This window comes from Aquarana catesbeiana, linkage group LG01 (assembly GCF_042186555.1).
Source record: "Aquarana catesbeiana isolate 2022-GZ linkage group LG01, ASM4218655v1, whole genome shotgun sequence".
Classification (NCBI taxonomy): Eukaryota; Metazoa; Chordata; class Amphibia; order Anura; family Ranidae; genus Aquarana; species Aquarana catesbeiana.
This window is the reverse complement of record NC_133324.1, coordinates 373171005-373195518: the sequence shown is the minus strand read 5'-3', so window position 1 is coordinate 373195518 and position 24514 is coordinate 373171005. Positions and strand designations below refer to the sequence as shown.

The following is a 24514-nucleotide window of genomic DNA, read 5'->3' as shown; positions in this document are numbered from 1 at the left end:
AATTATAGATTAGGTTGCCTACACCACAGATTACACACTATTGACATTTTCGTGTCAGCCTTGAATGATTAATTCAGTCTGGCAGTGTGTGGGTAGTGTGTGGGCAGCTAGTGCTCCTTGTACATAAGTTATTTTAGACCTTTATTGTGGCAATCAGTTCCCCATGGGGTCCACATTAAGGACAAAGGGGTGGAGTCCACTGTTCTCGGCATCATGATGCCAATGTTTTCACAATGCATGAGCGATCATGGTGGGGCAAAACCAGCTTGGGTTATGCATTGTGAAAATGCAGCCTAAATGCCACAAGAATAGCCTAAAATGTAAGGTTATATATACAAGTAGCAATTGCTCCTCCCATACAATGCCAGAAGACACTGGCTATCATGGAGTGGTGTTCAAGGATGTAAAAAAAAAGGCTAACCACCTTTGAAAGTGGCTTTTTTTGTGTTTGTGTGTACAAGCCCTATCTTGCTATAAAAGTTTGCCACAGTTGCAGCAAAAGGCAGAGTAGGTTTCAAGCTCAGGGAAAAAGGGAAGACTGCCCTGAGCATGAAGACTTAAGCAAGGGAAAAATGCCCAAGTAGTAAGCATGAGGCCCATGGTCAGGTACACAGCAAGTTGCCCTGGAAAAGTCAGTGGATCAGGAATGCAGGAGGGCCCGCAGAACTGCTCCCCTTATGTCCAAGATCCAACTTACTGCTAATATGTAAATTGCAGACCCCAAAAAGGGAAACTTACAGACCAACTACAGGAGCAGGGAAGGTGAGCTTACCATCTGTGAATGTGTCTCTGTGTGGCAGCAGGGAGTCATGGATGTTTTACTCTGGGGATAGAGTGGTGATGGGTTTTCCGGAGAGGTTGGGAGACAATATCCAGAAAAGGAGCACAAGTGTGCACAGGCAGGTGGCAACGTCAGAGCCTGAACAGACTCAGTAGACCAGCTGCTGGGCTCTATGTTTTAAACGGGTCATGAAACCTCATAAAGGGAGTCAAATTTAAAAAAAGAGTTGCATACCTTATTCCCATCACCAGGCCATGATTGTAATGAACTGTGGCCAGAGCTCCGGTATTACCCTTGCGAAGGTGCAACTGGCACAGTTAGTAGACGCACACACCAGGCTCCCTTAAATGGCAAAGGTCTTATTTACTACAATGATGGCCTGGAATCACCTTGCAGCCCCCAAATGTCAACAGTCTCGAGAGTGCCAAAAAGGATCATGCTCTCTACCGGACAGTCTTCATCCCTCCAGTGGCCATATCTCCACCACAGTAGGACCACAGCCCTGGACCTGTAGAGCACCCTGCGGCCAACTCAACACATTGAATCAGGTGAGTACCAAATGTAGGATCCAGTGCCTGGAGGTCCGGATGTGGCCCCCCAGAGAAAAGCCCAGGAGTAGTTGATGTGGAAGTTACAAAAATGAGCTCCAGTGGTTCTGCAGCTACTGAAGAGTCTTGTTTGTAGAAAAATATCTTGATAAAAAAGTAAAAAAAGAAAAAAGTAAATGGTTTCCTACTCTCATAGCAGTAAGTAGATGTCCATTCTCCTAAGGACACTAGAAAAACCTGGGGCATGTTAGGCGTGGTAGGGGTTATACTGGGCTGTCCTTATGGCTTTATTACAGGTTACACAGGCTGGGATAGCATATGAAATATCAAGGATTTCTTTAAAATACATTATTATTTCTGGCCTAGGGTAAAAAAACTTGCTTCAAACCAACTACCACTCCTTGAATAAATAATATAAAGCAATAGTAAGGCATGAATGTGTTTTTTTTTTTAAATAAAAGTGTGCTACCACTTTACAGATATTCAGTTAATACACAACAGTGGAACCATCACCCTGTACTACAATGGAAATCAAGCATTTGGAACCTAGCCAGTAGCATAATAAACAAAAGGTAAGTAGACAGCAATATGTTTACAAAATTGGTGGTCACTGCTTGAAAATGCACTAATTATTTCAAAGAGATGTACTTCTAAGGCTCATATTTACTCACCTTTGAACGCCATAAGGTCTTTCTAATATAGGCTCTTTAAAGAATGGTGGCACATGGCCAAAGTAGTCCGGATAAGCCACTTCAGAATACTCTGGAACCGATTTGGTATTCTTCACAATTTCGATGTAAAGTTCAGGATCGTGAAGGGGCAGGAAGTTTTCAGTATCCAGCAAACCCTGTAAGGCTTGACTGCTTAATGGACTAGTGTCTTCATCATCATCGGGTAAAACGGTAGAGCAACACAAAGGACCCAGTGTAACTGAATGCTTATCAAACAAATTATTACCACATGATGAATTCTGGACAGGTTTGCTACAGGTATGGGATAAAAAATTTGACTTGTCTTTAGCAGAGCCATTTTTGCAAAGGTTATTGGCTGAAGACTTCTGCAGTGAGAGTCTGTCAAGATCTTTTACAACATCACTGTTCAAGTAGCAGCATGAGGATTTATCTGTATCACCCTGAGTCTTAATTTCTTTCTTTGGCACATCTAAGAAGTTTGGTCTTTTTTTACATTCATCTTCTAAAGAAAGATTACTGCCTTTTCTGGTCAGTTCTTTAATGATATGTCTTGGCTTGTAAATTGGTTCTTCTTCTGCAGTTGGGACAATGATAGGTCCGCCACGGTTTGCACCACGTACTGGTTCATTTGAGACCAATTCAAAGTCCTTTGGCATAAATATAAGACAAAAGACAGGAAAATATGTGATATCCAAAAAACTACATGGTTAAAAAAATGTATTATTGCTTACTTAAAGTATATTTCCACTTTTAAAGCCAAATTAGAGAAAGCCCCAGTATAATGTATGTTTGTTATGTGTTCCTATTCACACAGCATACCTAAAAATGTTTTTTAACAATTATTTATTACCCTTTTAGGTGTTTCTGAAGAGATGGTGTCATGGCTGACTGCAAGCATTTCTCAGCTAGCTCAACGTGACTATCTGTGATAGTGACTCGCTGACTGTAGTTCTCATTAACATACAATGGAGCCCACTAAACCTTTAATCTCCTGTTAAGACAGAGTGTTCAAATCTAGTACAACTAATAAAATATCTGCCTCCAGACAGGGTTAATTATGATAAAACAGCTTCCCAGTCCCCCCTCATCACAAAGAGGTCTAAGCAGAATTTTTCTTTTGCTGGAAGTTCCAGAAAACGGGATCTCAACAAGGTAAGTTGCAAATTCTAATTTTTTTTTGGTTTTGCTATGTGAATGGGGACATGTAACATATATTCAGTAGATATTATCCCAATTCGGCTGCACACGTGGAAATATCTTTTAAGTTACATACAACTCCTATATTATCTATTATTCTGTGACATATTTACTTGCATTGCAATCACAAAAGAGCACTGCATGTCCATCTATTGTGTTTAGAACACATACAATTAAATCTAACCATGAGATGACATATCCTTAGTTTGAAATATATGAACAAAAATAATGATCATGTAAATGAATAAAAATAGAATATTGTAATTGTTAAACTATTTTTCTTTTTACTGTGACTACATTTTATTTATTACCAGTAAAGTGACTCTTGCCATTTTTAAAATCTCAAATTAGATAATCCCTGTAGAGCGAACACCTGGCCTGCATGCAAACTCTGATGCACTGAAGTAATCTTGTTAAAAGATCTTCAAAATCTGGAATACTTCTGAATGTGCTGGATGCCTGCTCCCAGCTCCCCCCCCCCCAATTCCCCATTAAACTGGAATTCCACTTTAACCGAAAAAAAACAGTGCCGTAGATTAAGCATGTTCTGAATATACAGTAACTCAAAGTAACCCATATTGCTTTACTATTTATTAGCCTGTACAAGGCTTTACAATGGCTCTCGCACTAATGTCTAGGAAATATGGGCACCTAACACAGTAGCAAAGACAGGGGGCAAGGATTGTGCTGAAACGATTGTAACAAATACTGTACTAGGGTAATGGGTATCCTGATACAGACCTTACTCCCATTTTTACCTACATTTTCTAATACACAGAAATATCAGTTTACATTTAGTGACTTGCAACTTATGTGTTTTTTTTTTCTTTTATAAAACTGTACTTATCCTTTAAACAAAACAGCATCCAATGTTTTGTTATGTAAAATTTTTACAACTTTTTCCAGTTTATTTTTTAGATTTTGATTATAAACTTTACACTTATTAATCTACATGTTTACCAATTAGAAAATTTGATATGAGGAAAAGAAAAAAAAAACAGGAAAGACCAATTGCTATTATGGATATTATGGATATGCAAACAGTTAAGTAGAATGTGTAGAGATGTCATTCTGCTATTAGTGGAACTAACTTATGAAGATGAAAGACAATTTATGCAAAGTAATACTTCTTTGTGTTCACCTGGAAATCATCTCTTAATTCTGGAAAAAAGCGTTCATACATCTTCAGGTCTTCTGTAGATCGCCCCAACTCTTGTATAGGTTTGAGTTTACTTATGTCAGTCTCTATGTCATCATTCTGGTAAAAATAAAGCGATAGCAAAACAGAAAAAAAACAATTATTATTAAAATAGAAATAATACATTTGTATATTAATATAAAGTTTTATTTAAGCTATAGTCTTGAAAATACTTGAGTGCTTAGTTTACAACCTGCCCCCAATCCTGTCATGGCACAAAAAAAAGCAGCAGCACACTGATGTTATTATAAGTCTGTTCTTCTAATTTTCAGCATATTCCCTGTCAGCACACAACAAGCAGTTTGCTATGGGGGCACCGAGCCAAGTCACAGCTCTGTGTGTCCATTCAGACATGGAGTCCCACCCCGGCCCCGCCCCCTCTCTCTCCTGATTGGCTAGCTGAATTTGATTGACAGCAGCGGGAGACGTTGGCACCGCTGCTGTGTCTCAGCCAATCGGGAGGGAGAATGTAGGATGGCTGAGACACTTGTGGACATCGCTGGACAGAGAGGGACCTCAGGTAAGTGTTAGAGGGGGTGAGGTGGGCTCTGCTGCACATGGAAGGTTTTTTAATTTTAATGCAAACTTCTGACTTTACAACCCCTTTAACCGCTTCAATACCAGGCCAATTCTGACACTTTGCTCCTACATGTAAAAATCATCATTTTTTTGCTAGAAAATTACATAGAACCCCCAAACATTATATATGTTTTTTTAGCAAAGACCCTAGAGAATACAACGGCGGTTGTTGCAACTTTTTATCTCACACAGTATTTGCGCAGGAATTTTTAAGACCCCATATCTCACCACTAGGCTGGGAAGCCTGAAATAAAAAAAATAAATAAAACGATGGCCGCTTCCCAGCTGAAGCGGCGCCGTTTTTTGAATGGAGAGGCCGGGCGTGACGTCATAACATCGCGCCCGGCCTCCGATGATCATAGAGACTCCGGGGACCATCTGGTCCGCCGGAAATCTCTATGATCTACATCCGGCGCCGGCGGATCCACTCTCCGCCTCACCGATCGTAACGGTGAGTCGGAGCATGCACCGGAGGGCGGCAGGAGGGGGGGGACGTCCCCTCTTGCCTCCCATAGGAACGATCAAGCGGTGGAACGGCCGCTATGATCATTCCTATGGTGTAGAGATTCGCCGGATGAAACCGGCAATATCTGAATGATGTCTGTAACTACAGGCATCATTCAGATATACCCGCTCAAAGCCCAGGACGTCATATGACGCCCTTGGTATTAAAGTGGTACCAGGGTGCAGGGGATTACACAGGACTGATAAAGAGATAGAAAGAGATTCAGATACTTTCAACATACTTTCAACAGCTATAAAAAAATAAAAAAAATTAAAGAGTACATAACAGGCTTAAATGTCATTTTTTTTTAAATCTGCCTGGAGTCAGCTTGAAATAATGGCTTAAACAAAACAAGCAAAATGATAACTAATTGCTGCTAATATGCCGTAGTTTCTAACTAACCTTCCAGGTAGACGACTATTTTCAATTAATCCCAAAGTTGATTTCCTGAACAAAAATAATTTGAGGCACACCAATATATGTATATTGTATCGAACTGTACAACATTGTATCAAATGTACAAAATTAAAACACAAAATGCATATAAGGATGTAATAAAATGCCAGAGCCCAACTGTAAACTTCCAATGGTTTATTATCTATGGCATGGCTTATGCAATATTTCGTGTTCCCACTGTGTGCAATATAATGCACTATATGGATTATTAAGAGGGATGAGTTCTACCTCAATGACAATATCCAACTATTGTTGTCAACCCCCAGCTTTATAAACTGGATATTAAATATATACAGCATTACATTATAAGGCTCAGGTATCCACTCGTTGAAACAACTGTCACTTGGTGGAACAATGTATGAGGACCCAGTCATACTTTATGCCAATGACTATGTCCTCCACATTCATGTAAGTGGGTATTTTACCATTAAGGAGCAGTGAGGGTGTATTAGTGACTTAAGCAGCCAGAATTTGGAGCAACTGTGCATGGATACCACTCAGCCCCTATCTTTCATTTTCAAAGCTTAACTGAACAAACTGAAGATAGAAGCTGTTTTGTTGTCACGCACAACTGCTTCAGATTCTGGCTGCTCCAGTTCTGATAGATTCCCCCATTGCGTTTACAACCATCTCACTTGATACAATTTTGATATATTTCATATGCAGAAATTAGGATAATACACGAGTATTATGAAGTTTATTGTAGTAATTATCAGTTATAAATTGTTTAGGATTTTACCTTTGTTTGTAAAGAGTAATGTTTTATGATGGGCAGTTGCAATCGTTACCGGTCAGCTGGAATAAGGGATTGTGCATGTAATGATTAATGCAGCTGTGAGGTTTCAGATCTCACCTCCTGATTAGGGCTCTTTATCCAAAATGCATTAGGGTTCTTATTGCTGTATGATACTATAGACTTTTCATTAATAAAGCATGGGAATTTTACCTTCGGGCCCTGGCATTTTATTACATTAGGATGGTCTTTTTGGCGTACAAGGACCCAGCCGTAGAGCCAATGGCCCTAAGGCTATACTGATGTAAAGGAAGAGCTCATCTGTCTTTATTCAAAAATATACATATAGGGCATAACATGTATATTGCACACAGTTGGAACCTGAAATACTGCATAAGGCATGTCATAGGTAATTATGCATGGTGGCCATAAACTATTGGTGTATTTTATTTATTTTATAATATCAAAATACCACTTTCCTGAGCCCTCATATTTAATTGTATTATTGTAGCAAAATATCAAAAGAAATATTGGGGAGATAGTCAAGTAGACATCATCCTGTATAACGTAAAAGTCAAGCAGCTTACAAAACTAGACTTGCAAACTTACTTTGAAAACCTGCTCATCTTCTTCATTTTCAGCATCTGCTTCTGTGTCTGCTTCGGTGTCATCATTGTCATCACTTTCATCGACTACGTCGTCAACTATGAGAATAAAAAAATTGTTGACTAGCTATAGTAATGGCGAATTCCCTCTAAGCGAGTAGGTTATTAACACATTGTAGCTGACTTGCTAAAGGACCAGAATCTGGTTAATATTCACTTTGCCAAGAATAGCCAATCATGTGCAAGGTTTTTTCCTTACTTAAAAATGCTTTTCCTGGTGTTTGTTACAGGAAATAGGATAGGATTCTGAAACACTGGGTCATACTGACACCTAGGGGAAAATTGGATGCTGACTAACAAAGCTGTAAGGACAGCCAAGTTTAAGCCCTCCTTCTCCAAACATGCCTCAAATTGGTAGCAGGCTATAAAAAAAGTGGACTAAAAGATCAAAAGGGAGGCTCTGTGCCTCACAATGTACTGCAAGAAAATGATTTTACAGGCAAGACAATATTCCTATTTTCTTAATTGTATATTACGGGACACAGCAAAGAATTCTGAAACACTAGGATGTCCAAAATCAGTCCAACTATGTGGTGGGCAACAGCAAATGAAAGGCTAACAGACCCACAAGAAAAAAAAAATAGGTTAAAAAGAACAGCTCAAGGCAGCCTACAACACCACCTGAAGATCCCTACGACCGAAGTCAGCATCAGGCCTGAACATCCACCTGGTAAAACTTAAAGAACATGTGAACAAAACACTTGGTGGCAGCCTTGCAAAATCTTAGAAACAAAATGCCTGATGATAAAAAGTCCATGAAGCACTAACTGATCTAGTGGAGTGTGATTTTACCAGGAAATGGGGAATCTTGGCCCTGAGATCATAAGCCATAATGATAAGCTAACGAATCCACATATTGATAGTGGAATAAAAAGCAAGCAGTTCCCTACAGGCACCTTCAGAAACAACAAATAAAAAAGTAGGACTGGCAAAAAATTACTAACTCATTTGTCCTGCAGACTGTCTGTGTAGCTGTCTGCCCTACCCAGAGCAACCAACAGTGCTCAGGTAGTTAATTCAGAACTATAAGCTGACAACCGCAAAGGATTTCAGGGTTTGAAGTTTTCCTATGCACAGAACACCGTGAATAGATGACGCAGCCGGGAAGGGGCCGATGCATATGTTACATGTTACATGTTACACTCTGAATATGGATGAATATGTTACAAAAGATGAACTATTCCTTTAACCAGGACATGGTTCTACCATCTCACTGTTCTGCTTCTAAACTGAGGCTGTCGGCTTATAGTTCTCAATTAACTACCTGAGCGCTGTTGATTGCTCTAGATCTAGATAGTTCATATAGCTTCCTGTCAGTGTGTAACTGCCTGCCCATATCAAAGGTACAAGCAGTTACACAGACAGTCTGCAGGACAATGGCAATACACCCACGATCTGCTGATTGTGGGTGCAATGCTTTACAGGTCCCTAAAAAAAAAAAAAATAATAATAATAATTAAAGCATATTTTTTTACCTGCAAAAAACATGCATTTATTACTTTTGTGTAAAAGTGAACTTATCCTTTAAGGTGAAAAGGAAGGTGGAAAAAAGAGGCCCTGGGCCTCAAAACAATATTGTCTTTGTGTAATACAAGAAAAGGTTTATTACATGTTAGGCGAGTTTCTGAGTTGGCATTCCTCACAGAAAGTGCAAGCTTGCAAATGATGACAAATGAATAGAGCCAACAATCAGGTTAAAAAACTTTTGAAGTCCGGAATGTACAGGGCCATAATGTTGGTAATACTCTATACCAGTGATGGCGAACCTTGGCACGCCAGATGTTTTGGAACTACATTTTACATGATGCGCATGCACTCTCCAGTGTAGTTGAGCATCATGGGAAATATAGTTCCAAAACATCTGGGGTGCCAAGGTTTGCCATCACTGCCCTATACGAAGGCTTTCACAAGGAAGAAGCAAGCAGTCTCTGAAAATAATCTCTAGGGCTGAGGTTTGACCCTTGATGGTATCCAAAGTGAATTGCTGATCCAGATCAGACTGCAATAAAGACAGGATCCGTTGTACGAAGTACTTCATGGGATGGAAATTTCTGGTCTTATTCCCAAAGAAATACACTTCTCAGATGTGATAGTGGACTTTGTGAAAAGTCTACTTCCTAGCCTTAAAGAATGAAGGGATGCCTAAATCAGATAGGCCCCTATCCCTCAGGATCTAGGCCTCAACTGCCAGACCATTAAGGCCAGAGACTGAAAAATAGACCAGTAAACCAGTCACTGGGCAGAAGATTTGAGGATCTGGGAGGACCTGCAGAGAATTCGCTTAGAGCTTGATGTGGTCCGAGTATCACATCCGTCTGGACCCGTTCCTTGCAAATGGAATTACCAGAATGCTCTCTATCTCAATCCTCCCAAGCAGACAAGGAAGGAGTTTTAGAGGAGGAAAGGTATAAATTAGGTTGTAATGGTACTAACAAAGTCATCAGGGCATCCACTGCAAAGACCAGAGGATACTTGGATCTGGAGACAATCCTGTCTAGTTTTTTGCTGAACCTGGAAGTCAGAGGATCCACATTGGGTGTCCCCTACCTTTGACAGAGGTCTAGAAACACCTCAGTGTCAGGTCACCTGAGGCCAGGTGACAGATGCACACTGTTGGGGTCAGGAGTGGACCCTATGGCTGACTGCTGCAGATGGAACTCTGGGTGGTTCAGGAAAGCAGGTCCACTGGAGCACCAACACGGATCCCACTGGGAGCTAGAGCATAAGATTCCCCAGGGCGCGGAGTCTAAAAGCCAGCAGGTGTTCACCAGAGCCTCCTGTGGTGAGGATGGACTGCACTGCAACTGGCTCCAGGTCGCGGCCCCCGGGGTCTCCCAGCTCATGCTCACGGTAGGCTACTGGAGGATAGAGAGGAAGCAGCAGTCCAGGACAACAAGGGATAGTCAGGAGATAAGCCAAATGCAAGGGTAACTAGCAGACAAGGATAGACAAAGAACACGCCAAAGGACAGGGTAACAAGCAGGCAGGGATAGTCACAGAACAAGCCAAGATCGGTAAACAAAAACAGACGTAGAGCACACAGCAAGAAGCACACAGAAAGCCAAACACACAATATTGCTCGGGCAAGGCAGGACTGGACAGCACAGTGTTAAATAGTGTATCCTGTAGAGGCTAAGGTGGAGCCACACTGAGGGAAGATTACTTAACCATGCAGGTGTAAGAGTGCAGGCCCTAAGGCTGATACACAGACCAGAGGTAAGCAGACAGACAGGGCATGAAGGTATTACTGCAGATTCATGACACTCAGGAGGGTGAAGAGATCACTCTCCAGAGCAAACTGAGGAAATCTGCATACCAATTTTCTGTGTCCAGGATGTCTGAACCTGATAGAGCTGGAACATTACTTTCCACACAAGCAAGAATCAGATCCACCTCTCTTTGAGCTGTGCAACTACTCCCTGATGGTCGATATGCTAGTTGGATCAAGAGACAACAATCATCCTGAGCTACAGAATAATGACTGTGAGCTTAGATTTTTCCGGCGACCAAGTCCCTTGCACCAAGAAAGTGTTGAGGTCTCCTCCCCAGCCAGATAGGCTGGTGTGTCGTGGGTACCTTCAAGATCATCATGAGCAAGAACTTTTCGGTTTTCAGCACCAGACTTGTAATCCACCAACGCAAAGGTAAGCCTGGTTTTTGGGCAAGTCAGGCATATGCAGCAGTTCAGAGACTGAGGGCACTTTCACACTCACAGCGCCCGGGCATCAGCGGTAAAGCGCCACTATTTTTAGCGGCGCTTTATTGTCATTTTAGCGGCACTTTTCGGTCACTAGTGGGGAGATTTAACCCCCTATAGCAGCCGAAAAAGAGTTAAAAGCACTCGCAAAGCGCCGCTGCAGCTATATTGCCTGTAAAGCACCTCGGCGTGAAAGGGGTCCAAGTGTGCCTGTCCCACGCTGCCAGAAGCTGTACTGCAACCATCTGGAGTGATATTGGGCATACAGAATATCCTCGAAGGAGGCCACCATCAAGCCCTGAACCCTAATGTAAAAGCAGAGGGCTGGTTGGCTCCTGGACTGTAGAATGAGAGCTAGACATGTGCAATTCATTTTGTTCTGAATTAGTTTTTTAACGAATTTCAACAAATTTGTAAATATCAGAATTAACGAAAACCCACTTAACACATTTTTCCGAATATTTGTAAATTTGAATACTCGAAAATTTCAAACTTTCGAATTTCCGGATTTCAAATTTTTAAATTTACGAATTTACAGGATTCGAAAATTTGAAAATTCGGAAAAGGGAAAGTACCGAAATCAACACGTTAGCCAGGCCAGGGTCGTACACAGGGGGATTAGCAACTGAACAAGGGCAGGTTAGGAGAGGGAGATAATGGATGGGATATGGCTACAAGGGAATAGGAACACAGGAGGGACAGGATCAGGATGGGATCGGATACAGGCTCAGGAGCAGGTTCAGGTTCAGGTTCCAGATACAGGTTCCAGGTCAGGGTGCAAGGAAGAAAGATACCAAGGCAAACATGTGATTGCTTGCCGGGTATTTATAGGCCTGTGATTGGCCTCAAGTGACACCTGATTGTAGGAGGTACTGTCTGCTCCACACTGCCAGGATTCATCCGCTGGTGGACGCCAGTACTGCGGCCCAAAGATGACATAACATCAGCAGGGAAAAGCTCTCCTGACAGTTCCAAACTGCCAGGAGACACCTGCTGGTGGACCTCAGTACTGCATGCCAAATGACAGATATTACCAGCAGATGGAACATTTCCTGACAGTACCCCTCCTCCGGACGCTCCCACTGGTTGTAATTGTCCATAGTCTACGGCATCAAGTAGAATGGTGGAAGAAAGTATTTCAGGCTGGTCGTCAGGCACATCCGGGCAGATAGCTGGCACATCCGGGTCATTGAGCTGGGCAGTGGACAGGAACACACCAAGCTGGGCAGCAGACAGGAACACACCAAGCCGGGCAGCAGACAGGAACACACCAAGCCGGCCAGCAGACAGGAACACACCAAGCCGGGCAGCAGACAGGAACACACCAAGCCGGGCAGCAGACAGGAACACACCAAGCCGGGCAGCAGACAGGAACACACCAAGCCGGGCAGCAGACAGGAACACACCAAGCCGGGCAGCAGACAGGAACACACCAAGCCGGGCAGCAGACAGAAACACACCAAGCCGGGCAGCAGACAGAAACACACCAAGCCGGGCAGCAGACAGGAACACTTCAGGCTGGGCAGCAGGCACGGGCACTTCAGGCTGGGCAGCAGGCACGGGCACTTCAGGCTGGGCAGCAGGCACGGGCACTTCAGGCTGGGGAGCAGGCACGGGCACTTCAGGCTGGGCAGCAGGCACGGGCACTTCAGGCTGGGCAGCAGGCACGGGCACTTCAGGCTGGGCAGCAGGCACGGGCACTTCAGGCTGGGCAGGAGGCACGGGCACTTCAGGCTGGGCAGCAGGCACTTCGAGCTAGGCAGCAGGCACATCAGACTGGGAAGCTGGCACATCAGGCTGGGAAGCTGGCACATCAGACTGGGAAGCTGGCACATCAGACTGGGAAGCTGGCACATCAGACTGGGAAGCTGGCACATCAGGCTGGGAAGCTGGCACATCAGGCTGGGAAGCTGGCACATCAGGCTGGGAAGCTGGCACTGCGACATCAGGCTGGAAGGCAGGCACTGAGACAATAGGCTGGAAAGCGGACACATCAGACTGGGAAGCTGGCACATCAGGCTGGGAGGCTGGCACATCAGGCTGGGAGGCAAGCTTCGAGACAACAGACTGGGAAGCTGGCACATCAGGCTGGGAAGCTAGCACATCAGGCTGGAAAGCTGGCACATCAGGCTGGGGAGCTGGCACATCAGGATGGGAGGCTGGCACATCAGGCTGAAAGGCAGGCATCGAGACATCAGGCTGGCAGGCAAGCTTCGAGACATCAGGCTGGTAGGCAGGCACTAAGACAACAGACTGGGAAGCTGGCACATCAGACTGGGAAGCTGGCACATCAGGCTGGAAGGCAGGTTCTTTCAGGCTGGAAGGCAGGCATTGAGACATCAGGTGGAAATGCAGACACCGAGACATCAGGCTGAAAGGCAAGCTTCGAGACATCAGGCTGGAAGGCAGGCATGAAGACATCAGACTGGGAAGTGGGCACATCAGACTGAAAAGCAGGCACAGAGACTTCAGGCTGGAAGGCAGGCATCAGGACATCAGACTGGAAAGCAGGCACATCAGACTGGAAGGCAGGGACATCAAGCTGGAAGGCAGGCATCAAGACAGACTGAGAGGCAGGCATATTAGACTGGATAGCAGGCACATCAGACTGGAAGGCAGAGACATCAAGCTGGAAGGCAGGCACCGAGACATCCGGCTGGAAGGCAGGCATCGAGACATCCGGCTGGAAGGCGGACACCGAGACATCAGGCTGGAAGGTAGGCATCAGGACATCAGACTGGGAGGCAGGCACATCAGACTGGAAAGCAGGCACCGAGACGTCGGGCTGGAAGGCAGGCATTAGGACAGACTGGACAGCGGGCATGTCAGACTGGACAGCGGGCACATCAGACTGGGAGGCAAGGACATCAAGCTGGGAGGCAGGCGCCGAGACATCCGGCTGGAAGGCAGGCATCAAGACATCAGACTGAGAAGCGGGCACATCAGACTGGAAGGCAGAGACATCAAGCTGGAAGGCAGGCACCGAGACATCCGGCTGGAAGGTAGACATCAGGACATCAGACTGGGATGCAGGCACATCAGACTGGATGGCAGGCACCAGGTTGGCAGGTTTAGGTGGGTCATCAAGTTCAACTGGCATGAACGCAGGCTGGAACAGGTTGGTTGGTGTGGAAACAAGTTGGGTTACTGGCAGGATCGTGTGAGTGGGGAAGAACTTCCGTTTCTTCTTTGGCTTAACTGCTGGAGATCTGTAGGTGGCTGTATGACTGTAGACAGGAGGTGAGGCATACTGAAACGAAGGGCAGGGATATGGCAAGGAAGGCGGAACAGCGGCCAGAGGAAGTACTTGTGGGGAAGTTGCAGGTATTAGAGAAGAGGCAGGTGGGTTAAAGGCAGGATAGGTGCAGGAAGTAGAAACAGGGTATTGATACTTGGTGGGGAGCAGGGTATATTGGACTGTAGCTGAGGTTGCCAGGGGTGATGGGAGAAAGGACATCTGAGCAGGCAGGTGTTTAGTAGCAGGTCTGGGTTGTGGAGAGCCGACAGAAGCTGGGCATAACAGGTCTGACCATGCCTGAAGTACAGGTAGCACAAAAGTGGGCTCACATATCCTCTGTCTGACCAGGGACTGCACTTCATCTATACAATCTTTCAGCAACTGTTTGGGACAAACCGAATAGTGCTCAAAAAAGGATGCAGAGTCATCCTCCAACAGCCATACTAAGAACGCAACCTGGTTAATGCTGAAGGGGGGAGAAAAGTCATCATGGCCCTTTGGGATACAAGGCAGAGCCAGCTCTGTACACATTCCAATCAAAGGCTGAACATCCTCAAACCGTATACCGCCCTGATCGACCACAGAGTGAGCTAAACGGATAATCTCCAGCAGCTGATCACTGGACCACCCTTCCAATGTCTGGTGGAGATATTCAGAACTCTCTGTTGCCAGCAGAGCATAATAAACAATTATATCTGAATTCATCCCAGCAACGTGAAATGGAACCGAGATGGTTCCCCTGTGCAGCCACTTCTGGTCAGAGATGGCCTTGGTATACTGTCATGAACCGGTGTGACCAGATTGTGTGGACTGCAAAGAGGAAACCCAACCGCATGTAAAGTGAAATAGAATAATGTTTATTTAAGATAAGTGATATAAATAACAACACCCCAAATACAAATAGTGCTCAACCAACCAACAGAAACCCACAGACAATCAGATAATATATACAGCCAAGGGGAAGTACCGAAATCAACATGTTAACCAGGCCAGGGTCATACACAGGGGGATCAGCAACTGAACAAGAGCAGGTTAGGAGAGGGAGATAATGGATGGGATATGGCTACAAGGGAATAGGAACACAGGAGGGACAGGATCAGGATGGGATCAGATACAGGCTCAGGAGCAGGAGCAGGTTCAGGTTCCAGATACAGGTTCCAGGTCAGGGTGCAAGGAAGACAGATACCAAGGCAAGCATGTGATTGCTTGCCGGGTATTTATAGGCCTGTGATTGGCCTCAAGTGACACCTGATTGTAGGAGGTACTGTCTGCTCCACATTGCCAGCATCCATCCGCTGGTGGACGCCAGTACTGCGGCCCAAAGATGACATAACATCAGCAGGGAAAAGCTCTCCTGACAGTTCCAAACTGCCAGGAGACACCTGCTGGTGGACCTCAGTACTGAATGCCAAATGACAGATATTACCAGCGGATGGAACATTTCCTGACAGCAGGTCCTGCTATGGAGAACAGAGCATTTGGCTTCCAGTCATTTATCTACAGGGTCTTTAAATGCTGGCATATCCTTAACAGGGACAGTTGAAATCTTGTTGAGACAGGAAATGGCTGGGTCCACAACATGGTCAGTCTACATTTTTTAGGAAATGCTTTTTAATAGAATACTTCTGGGCAAAACACTTGGGAGCAGCAAAGGTTTTTTTCAGGCAGAAATCAGTCGCTAAACAAGAGAGACTGCAAAAGCGTGTGTTCAGGGAAGAGACCAGGCTAATGACCTTTAGCAAGGCCAAAAGAGGCTGCTCTAAGTTAAAGCAGAACTCAACTACTGAAACCCCCCCCCCCATGCCCCTCTTCTGCGCCACCATATTGCAAAATCCAGCCCGTGCACAGATACACCACCCATCTCTGCCACTTATTTGGGACCTGGCAGAGAACAGTGGTGGATCTGCGCTCCAATTCTTGGCAGCTGAGCACTCTAGCTGTCCGTGACACTAGTGCACATGTGTGGAAATCTACCGCAGGTGCACAGATGCGCAACACCAACTCCTCATCTGTTCTGCATGTGTGCTGCATCTTGCTGTGCAAACACTTTATTAACTCACTGCCTCCTGAGTTCACAATGTCACATCTATGCTAAGAGGCAATCTAGGCCGCAAAGCAGAAAGCGCATTTGTGAGGTCAGGCACTGATGTTGGGCGAGAGAAGACCTGGCTCATAGAATCCGCTCTAATTCATCCCAAAAGTGTTCTATCGGGGTGAGGTCAGGAATCTAGGGTCAGTCAAGTCCCCCCTAACTCGCTCATCCATGTCTTTATGGACCTTGCTTTGTGCACTGGTCCAAATCATTTAGTGGAGGGGGGATTATGGTGTGGGGTTGTTTTTCAGGGGTTGGGCTTGCCCCCTTAGTTCCAGTGAAGGGAACTCTTAAGGCGTCAGCATACCAAGAAATTTTGGACAATTTCATGCTTCCAACTTTGTGGGAACAGTTTGGGGATGGTCCCTTCCTGTTCCAACATGACTGTGAACCAGTGCACAAAGCAAGGCTTTAATAGTCCATATAGGCGGTTAAGTCCTTATGTTAGCACCTGGCAGCTGTAACTAGATCTATTGTTATGGACAAAAAATCTACCCACCTTTCCTACAGTTTTTATTGATCAGGTAAAAACAAATTTTTATTGTGCATCACGAGTGTGTAACCAAGAAAGGAAGCCAGTGATAACAGTATGTTTACATTGCAATCAAGATGAGAATGGAGAGCTATAAATTAACAGATAACAAAATGGGCAAGGTATAACTATAATCAGTCAAACAAAAATGGAATATAATAAAATATATTATAATATATTATAAGGATCATCATCTGGAATATGTCCATTGAGACAAGGTGATCAGGTCCCTAAAATTACACGTCAGCACACCTACCTTCAGGAGGCATATTATATATCTGAGCCACAGGTCCACTTGTAGGTATAATAGGCAGCTGAAAATGGAAAGAACTTTTGATGGTTGGCAAGGGAAGACGGTTCTTCGGAAAGCATTTTCTCATTATCAGACTAGATGTATTAACAAGAGGGTCCAATGTCCTAACAGCCTGGCAATCCTATAAGAAATCAAAGGAACATGTCAGATCTCCATTCATCTAAACAACTATTTCATTATGAGCATCCCGACACAGCTATCCCATCCTATTTTTATTTACAATATTGTCTAATTAGTACCCTTACCTTGGTGCTATAATCTGCTAATGCATTGATTTAACATATTCAAAACAACTACTGTTATCCTCTCAACCAACTGTCTGATAACACCACAATCTTTCTGTTTCAGATTGATCCTGTGCACATACAGAAAAAAGAAAAAAAAAACCTTGTTCCCTTTCCACCAAAAAAAAAGAACAAACAGCTATTGTGTAATAGCAGACTACGTTTTCCTTTGGTGTCCTCTAACCTTTTTTGGAAAAATATTTCAGTTCTTAAAAGTTTTTGCACCACCGCACACATCAATAGAGAAAAAACTACTGACATGTTCTTGATCAATAGCATTTTAATTTCAGAATGGGATCTTAAAAAAACAAATCCTTGGTATTCTTCTGAATTCTTGTTTCTGGCACATTGCAGTTAACAAAACTTTATCCTCTGTTACCGTGCACACAAATCATGCTGCTCTGGTCTTAAAACAGGGGTGTCAAACTCAATTTTAGTGTGGGCCACATTACGCATTATGGCTGTCCTTAAAGTGCCAGTTGTATCTGTATCTGTAAGGCTGTAGAAATTAATTGAGGGCTTTTTTTCTAAAAAAAAAAAGGCGCAGAACCTGCAGCCCTCTTCGACTTGCTCTCCCGCATCCCCCACCTCTGCGCATATCTCCATCTTCCATAGGCCTCATCTCTTTCACCCCCCACCTAAAAAAGCTTCCTCTCATCTCACCTACCTGGCAGGGCTCTAGTACCTCTCAGTACTACAGGCTTCACCTCTCTCTATCATCTGTAGGAAGATCAATGGTCGGCATCTGTGCACCCAAGCACAGATGGGGATCACATTGCATCACATTACCAAGTGATGCCCCATCCCACACCGCACCTTCAATTGCCTTCTCCCCACCGCGAGTGCAGGGCAGGCAGGGATCTGTGAAAACCGCCGGAAGGAAAGCTGTCCTTGTAAACACAAAAATGGCAGTGGTGAGAGGGGAGCAGAGAACGTGAACTGTTCTGCCATGTTCTGGCTGTAAATAAAGCCCTGAGTACGAGGGCCACATGAAATGGCCAGAGGGGTGGGATTCGGCCCACAGGCCTTGTGTTTGACTCACGCGTCTTAAAAGTATTATGTGCTGCAGCACTTAAGTACATCTGTACTTACAGTTTTCCCTACAAAGTCCCACAAATACCTGTTTATTCTGTCAGTGAAGTCAACCTAATGCAGCTTCCTGTGATGGAGTGGCAATGATGCTGCACTGCTCCTGAATTCAGAGCAGTGTTGCCACTCTAATGTAGGCTGGACCTGCTTGCACTACAGTGGGATGAAAAAACATTGCGGGGGGCATGGTTATCAGCATTGTCACTGCTGCATCACAAGCCTGTAGCTTCTCAATCCACACCTAGTCCGGTCTCCAGCTTTCTGGATTGACAGCACTGCCCTTGTTGCTCAAACCCTTCCACTGTAACTTACAAAAATGAAAACTATATAGCACATTTACATACATACAGTTTTCTGTTAGCTGCAATTATAAAATTTTGGTTTCACACAAATAGCATATTTTGGCATTCTATTGGACTACAGGCAGAATGTAAATATCATACTGGAAAATATTCCTTCCTATTCTACCTTTTGATCTTTTAACTGTGTTGCAATTTACCCCTTACCTGAAAATTTGTTTACGCCAGCTATTCATTACATCACTTTTTTATGACATGATTATAAACTATCTGAACATATTTTCAATTTACATATAATGTAGGATACATACCTGTGAAGTGTTATAGAGAATTTTCATACCATTAGCATCGACAAAAGCTTTTCTACCCAGTTTTATATTTGTAATATTTTTAAGACACTGGAGAATGCCCTTTCGGATTAACATATGTCTATGTCGAGTGTCATGACGATGCCAGTCTAAATAAATTGTTAAGAGGCCATTGACATATCCTCGATCTACTGCTTTCCTGGCATTTGTTTCTGAAAATGACAGATATAAAGTGAATTAAAAAATACTGAGGATCAAGAAAAAAAAATAAACAGAAAGAAAAACAGTTAAACTTACTGGAAATTCTATATTTATATATATCTTTTTACTATATATATATATATATATATATATATATATATATATATATATATATATATATATAGTAAAAAAAAAAAACAGGTGTTTAGGCTATAGTGAATATAGGCATTAAATAAAGTGTTAGGAAAGCTACACAATTTATGACTAGCTGAATCTAAATTTTAGGCTCTGTTCACGCCACCAAAGTGCATGTGTTTTTTTGCATATTCGCCGCACATGGCGTTTAGGGCAACCCATTAATTTCAGTAGGTTTGCTGTGATACCATGCATTTTGATGTGCATAAAACACACAAGTATTAGCAAGATGCATGAGATGTCATTAAGAATTAATGCCAATGCTGCACATCTGTAAAACAGCAGTGCATTTTTGTGTGTTGCAGGAAAGCACGCAATTTTGTGCATGTTCCCGCAACGCAACAAGTGTGAACAAAGCCTCAATGGAATTCATGCCTCACTGTAAAGTTGACTTCTGTTCAACTGTGCTGTTGGAAAAAAAGCTGCTTGATCAGTGCTCACAAAGATCACAGTACTTCCCCTGACAATGTCTTTTGATTTTCTCTATAGAAGTATGGAGCCATCAGTTTTTTTATGCGGCCCTAAAAAAAGTCTAATCTATTTTTATTTTGTGAAAAAATGTTCAGTTCTAGTGCACCTATGAACTCCACAAATCAGCTTTTCAAAATTAAATTAGAATACTAGATGCAAAATTAAAGGCAGAGGAATAAAAAGTAATAACCACAGCACACAAAATGCAAGCAAGAACTTACTTGATTTTACCAAAGCAGCAAGCGTATCTAAGGAGACCCTGAAAAAACATCAAAAATAGTAAATGAGAAGCCGTAACCATACTTAAAACCTAAGTTTTGCTAAAATTAAAATCTGCACAAGCGAATTAACTTTAATAGAGAACAGTTAGTACGATGAGTCCCTTGTGCTGATTCTTCTTCTCTTAGGAGAAATCTTGGAGTCCTTTTCAGAAGGCATTTGAAAGGCTGCTGGGAGGAATTATGTTGCCTCATCACCACATGTTTTAACTCCTAAAAGCCTGCACAACTTGGCCACAACCACATGCAGCCCAATTCACATGCATGGGTCAACGTCAGCAGGTGGTACTGCTCACCAATTGTGACAGGAAAAAAATCTTGCCGTGCCGTGAATCAAAGTATACAACCCTGTTACACTGCCTTTGCAGCTTAGGGTGGGGAGTTGAGGGGTGGGTAAAAAACATGGCTAAAGTTCATTTTTACCAGCCCCCTTCCTCCCCCCAACCACAAAGGTAAACTTAGCCAAAGGGAGCTGCAAAACAAGATTCAGCTTGTAAACCCTAACTGAATTACATTTATTTTGCTAATTAGAGTAATGTATATCAAACTATTTACATTTTTTGCTTTTTTTCCCCATAATATACAGTTACCACCTATTTATCCATTTTTAAATCTCTACGCTACAGATCGCTTGCAGCCTCTTTCAGTCTACATGTACTCACTTCAACATGTACTCACTCAATGTATGTGCAGTATCTCACGAAAGTGACTACACCCCTCACATTTTTGTAGATATTTTATTATATCTTTTCATGTGACAACATTAAAGAAATGACACTTTGCTACAATGTAAAGTAGTGAGTGTACAGCTTGTATAACAGTGTAAATTTGTTGTCCCCTCAAAAAAACTCAACACACAGCCATTAATGTCTAAACCGCTGGCAACAAAAGTGAGTACACCCCTAAGTGAGAATTTCCAAATTGGTCCCAATTAGCCATTTCCCCTCCCCGGTGTCATGTGACTTGTTAGTGTTACAAGGTCTCAGGTGTGAATGGGGAGCAGGTGTGTCAAATTTGGTGTTATTACTCTCACTCTCTCATACTGGTCACTGGAAGTTCAACATGGCACCTCATGGCTAAGAACTCTCTGAGGATCTAAAAAAAATATTTTTTGCTCTACATAAAGATGGCCTAGGCTATGAGAAGATTGCAAAGACCCTGAAACTGAGCTGCAGCACGGTGGCCAAGACCATACAGCGGTTAAACAGGACAGGTTCCACTCAGAACAGGCCTTTCCATGGTTGGACCAAAGAAGTTGAGTGCACGTGCTCAGCGTCATATCCAGAGGTTGTCTTTGGAAAATAGGCGTATAAGTGCTGCCAGCATTGCTACAGAGGTTGAAGGGGTGGGGGGTGAGCCTGTCGGTGCTCAGACCATATGCTGCACACTGCATTAAATTGGTCTGCATGGCTGTAGTCTCAGAAGGAAGCCTCTTCTAAAGATGATGCACAAGAAAGCCCACAAACAGTTTGCTGAAGACAAGCAGACTAGGGACATGGATTACTGGAATCATGTCCTGTGGTCTGATGAGACCAAGTTAAACTTATCTGGTTCAGATGGTGTCAAGCGTGCGGAGTACAAAGACAAGTGTATCTTGCCTACACTAAAGCATGGTGGTGGGAGTGTCATGGTCTGGGGTTGCATGAGTGCTGCCGGCATTGGGGAGCTACAGTTCATTGAGGGAACCATGAATGCCAACATGTACTGTGACATACTGAAGCAAAGCATGATCCCCTCCCTTCATAGACTGGGCCGCAGGGCAATATTCCAACATGATAACGACTCCAAACACACCTCCAAGATGACCACTGCCTTGCTAAAGAAGCTGAGGGTAAAGGTGATGGACTGGCCAAGTATGTCTCCAGACCTAAAACCTATGGAGCATCTGTGGGGCATCCTCAAACGGAAGGTGGGGTCTCTAACATCCTCTAACATCCACCAGCTCCGTGATGTCATCATGGAGGAGTGGAAGAGGACTCCAGTGGAAACCTGTGAAGCTCTGCTGAACTCTATGCCCAAGAGGGTTAAGGCAGTGCTGGAAAATGGTGGCCACACAAAATATTGACTCTTTGGGCCCAATTTGGCATTTTCACTTAGGGGTGTACTCACTTTTGCTGCCAGCGGTTTAGACATTAATGGCTGTGTGTTGAGTTATTTTGAGAGGACAGCAAATTTACACTGTTATACAAGCTGTACACTCACTACTTTACATTGTAGCAAAGTGTCATTTCTTCAGTGTTGTCACATGAAAAGATATAATAAAATATTTACAAAAATGAGAGGGGTGTACTCACTTTTGTGAGATACTGTAGGTACAGTTGCTTGATATCTCCACCAGCAGTGCATGTTACAGAGTAACAGGCCAGGAGCTCAACTGGGCGACAGTGGTCAACCCATAACAGGAAGTAAACAAGGGACTTTTGCAGCAGGATCACCATGTATTCTTTTAATGAAAGAGGTATTAATAAAAGATGTGTGCCAAATGAGCAAAGCTCATAAGTTTAGGTTAAAGAGACACTATCACCTTGTCCATTCAGGGCTGGACTGAAAATGTCTCTGCAAAGGGCATTCCCCCACCCCATCTTATTATTATTATATAGGACTTATATCGAGTCAACAGTTTGCATAAAGGGAGACAGTACAGTTACAATACAATAAAATACAAGAGGGTTAAGAGGACCCTGCTCATAAGAGCTTACAATCGAATAGTAAATGGCAAGTGGAACAAAAAGATAATAACTGAGGGAAAAACTGATTTGAGAAATAAAAGATTCAGTTGTTAAGTGGAGGCAGACTGGGGTAGTGAGTCCCAGAGGCTCTGGAGAAGTCCTAGGGACAAGTATGGGAGGAGGAGACAGGGGAGCTAGAGAGCAAGAGGTCCTCAGAGGAGCAGAGAGAAAGTTTGAGTGATATATTGAGACAAGGTTGGTGATGTAGCTTGGGGCCAAGTTGTGAATGGCTTTGTATGTTAGTATTGTGAATTGAATTCGCTGGGCAATCAGAAATCAGTTCAGGGATTGGAAGAGGGATGGTAGACACTGGGCGGTTGATAAGGTAGAGGAGTCTGGTAGCAGCATTCATGATAGACTGAAGGGGGATAGCCTGCACATGGGTAGGCCTAAGAGAAAGGAGCTGCAATAGTCAGGATGAGAAATAACAAGGGAGTGAATGAGTAGTTTCAGTAGATTAAAAAAAAAAGAGACATTTTAGAGATGTTATGGGGCTAGAGACTACATGCTTTTGACTCATGCAAATGCTCCGATGCTTGACCCGATACCTGGGCAGTCAGGGGTGATCGGTGTGGCGAGTTACAAGCACCAATCTCCCTGTATAGATTTCAATAAAGCAGCTAACAGCCGCTTCTCCCCCGAGGCTTTCAGCTGCTTTATTGAAATTTATACAGGGAGATCGATGTTTGTAACTCCCCCCACCGCCGCACCGATCATCCTTGACTGTCCCCCGGTGTCCTTCTCCGTGTCCTCCTCTGATGCGCCTTTGGTCCCACTCTCTGTGCTCCTCCAGTCCCCTTCCATGTCCTCCATGTTCCTCCAGTCCCCCTCCGTTTCCTCCGTGTCCTCTGTGCTATTCCAGTCCCCCTCCATGTCCTCCGTGCTCCTCCAGTCTCTGTCTGTGTCCTCCGTGCTCCTCCAGTCCCCCTCCATGTCCTCTGTGCTCCTCCAGTCCCCCTCCGTGCTTCTCCGTTCCCCCTCCATGTCCTCCCTGCTCCTCCGGTCTCCCTCTGTCCTCCTCCGGCCCCCCGTCCCAGATCTGTCAGGATGGAGAGCGGAGGAAGGAGCCAGTAAATCTGTAATTTACTGGCTCCTTCCTTTTCTGAATCACCGACTCAGCAGAGTAAACTGTGTTTTCATTCATTTACAGTGCAGCTGAGGCTGCAAAAAAAGGGACTGGGGAATCTCTGTCCTCAGTCCCTTTCCCTGTCTCAAAGGGGAGATGTCAGGGGGCTGATAAAAAAAAAAATAATAATAATAAAAATTGTAATAAATATTTGAAAGGTAAAATTGTGAAAAAAAAACAAAATAAAATAACACTAACACCGCCCACTCCCCCCCAAAAAAGAAAGCATTGTAAAAAAAAAATAATAATAATATATAAATTGTAAAAAATAAAATTGTAAAAAAAAAATTATTAATAATAATAATAAA

The 24514-nt window shown here is 43.6% G+C and overlaps 1 protein-coding gene across 1 annotated transcript in view; it reads right to left on the bottom strand.

The window, feature by feature from the left end:
- Positions 1-24514, bottom strand: part of AGTPBP1 (ATP/GTP binding carboxypeptidase 1) — a 320556-nt gene that overhangs the window by 138298 nt on the left and 157744 nt on the right. The window contains exons 9-14 of the mRNA XM_073633531.1: positions 20295-20332; positions 19210-19418; positions 17170-17347; positions 7299-7393; positions 4360-4476; positions 2001-2668 (exon numbers count right to left, since the gene is read on the bottom strand). Coding sequence (XP_073489632.1) covers positions 2001-2668; positions 4360-4476; positions 7299-7393; positions 17170-17347; positions 19210-19418; positions 20295-20332 — 1305 coding nt within the window. The remainder of the gene's footprint in view (positions 1-2000; positions 2669-4359; positions 4477-7298; positions 7394-17169; positions 17348-19209; positions 19419-20294; positions 20333-24514) is intronic.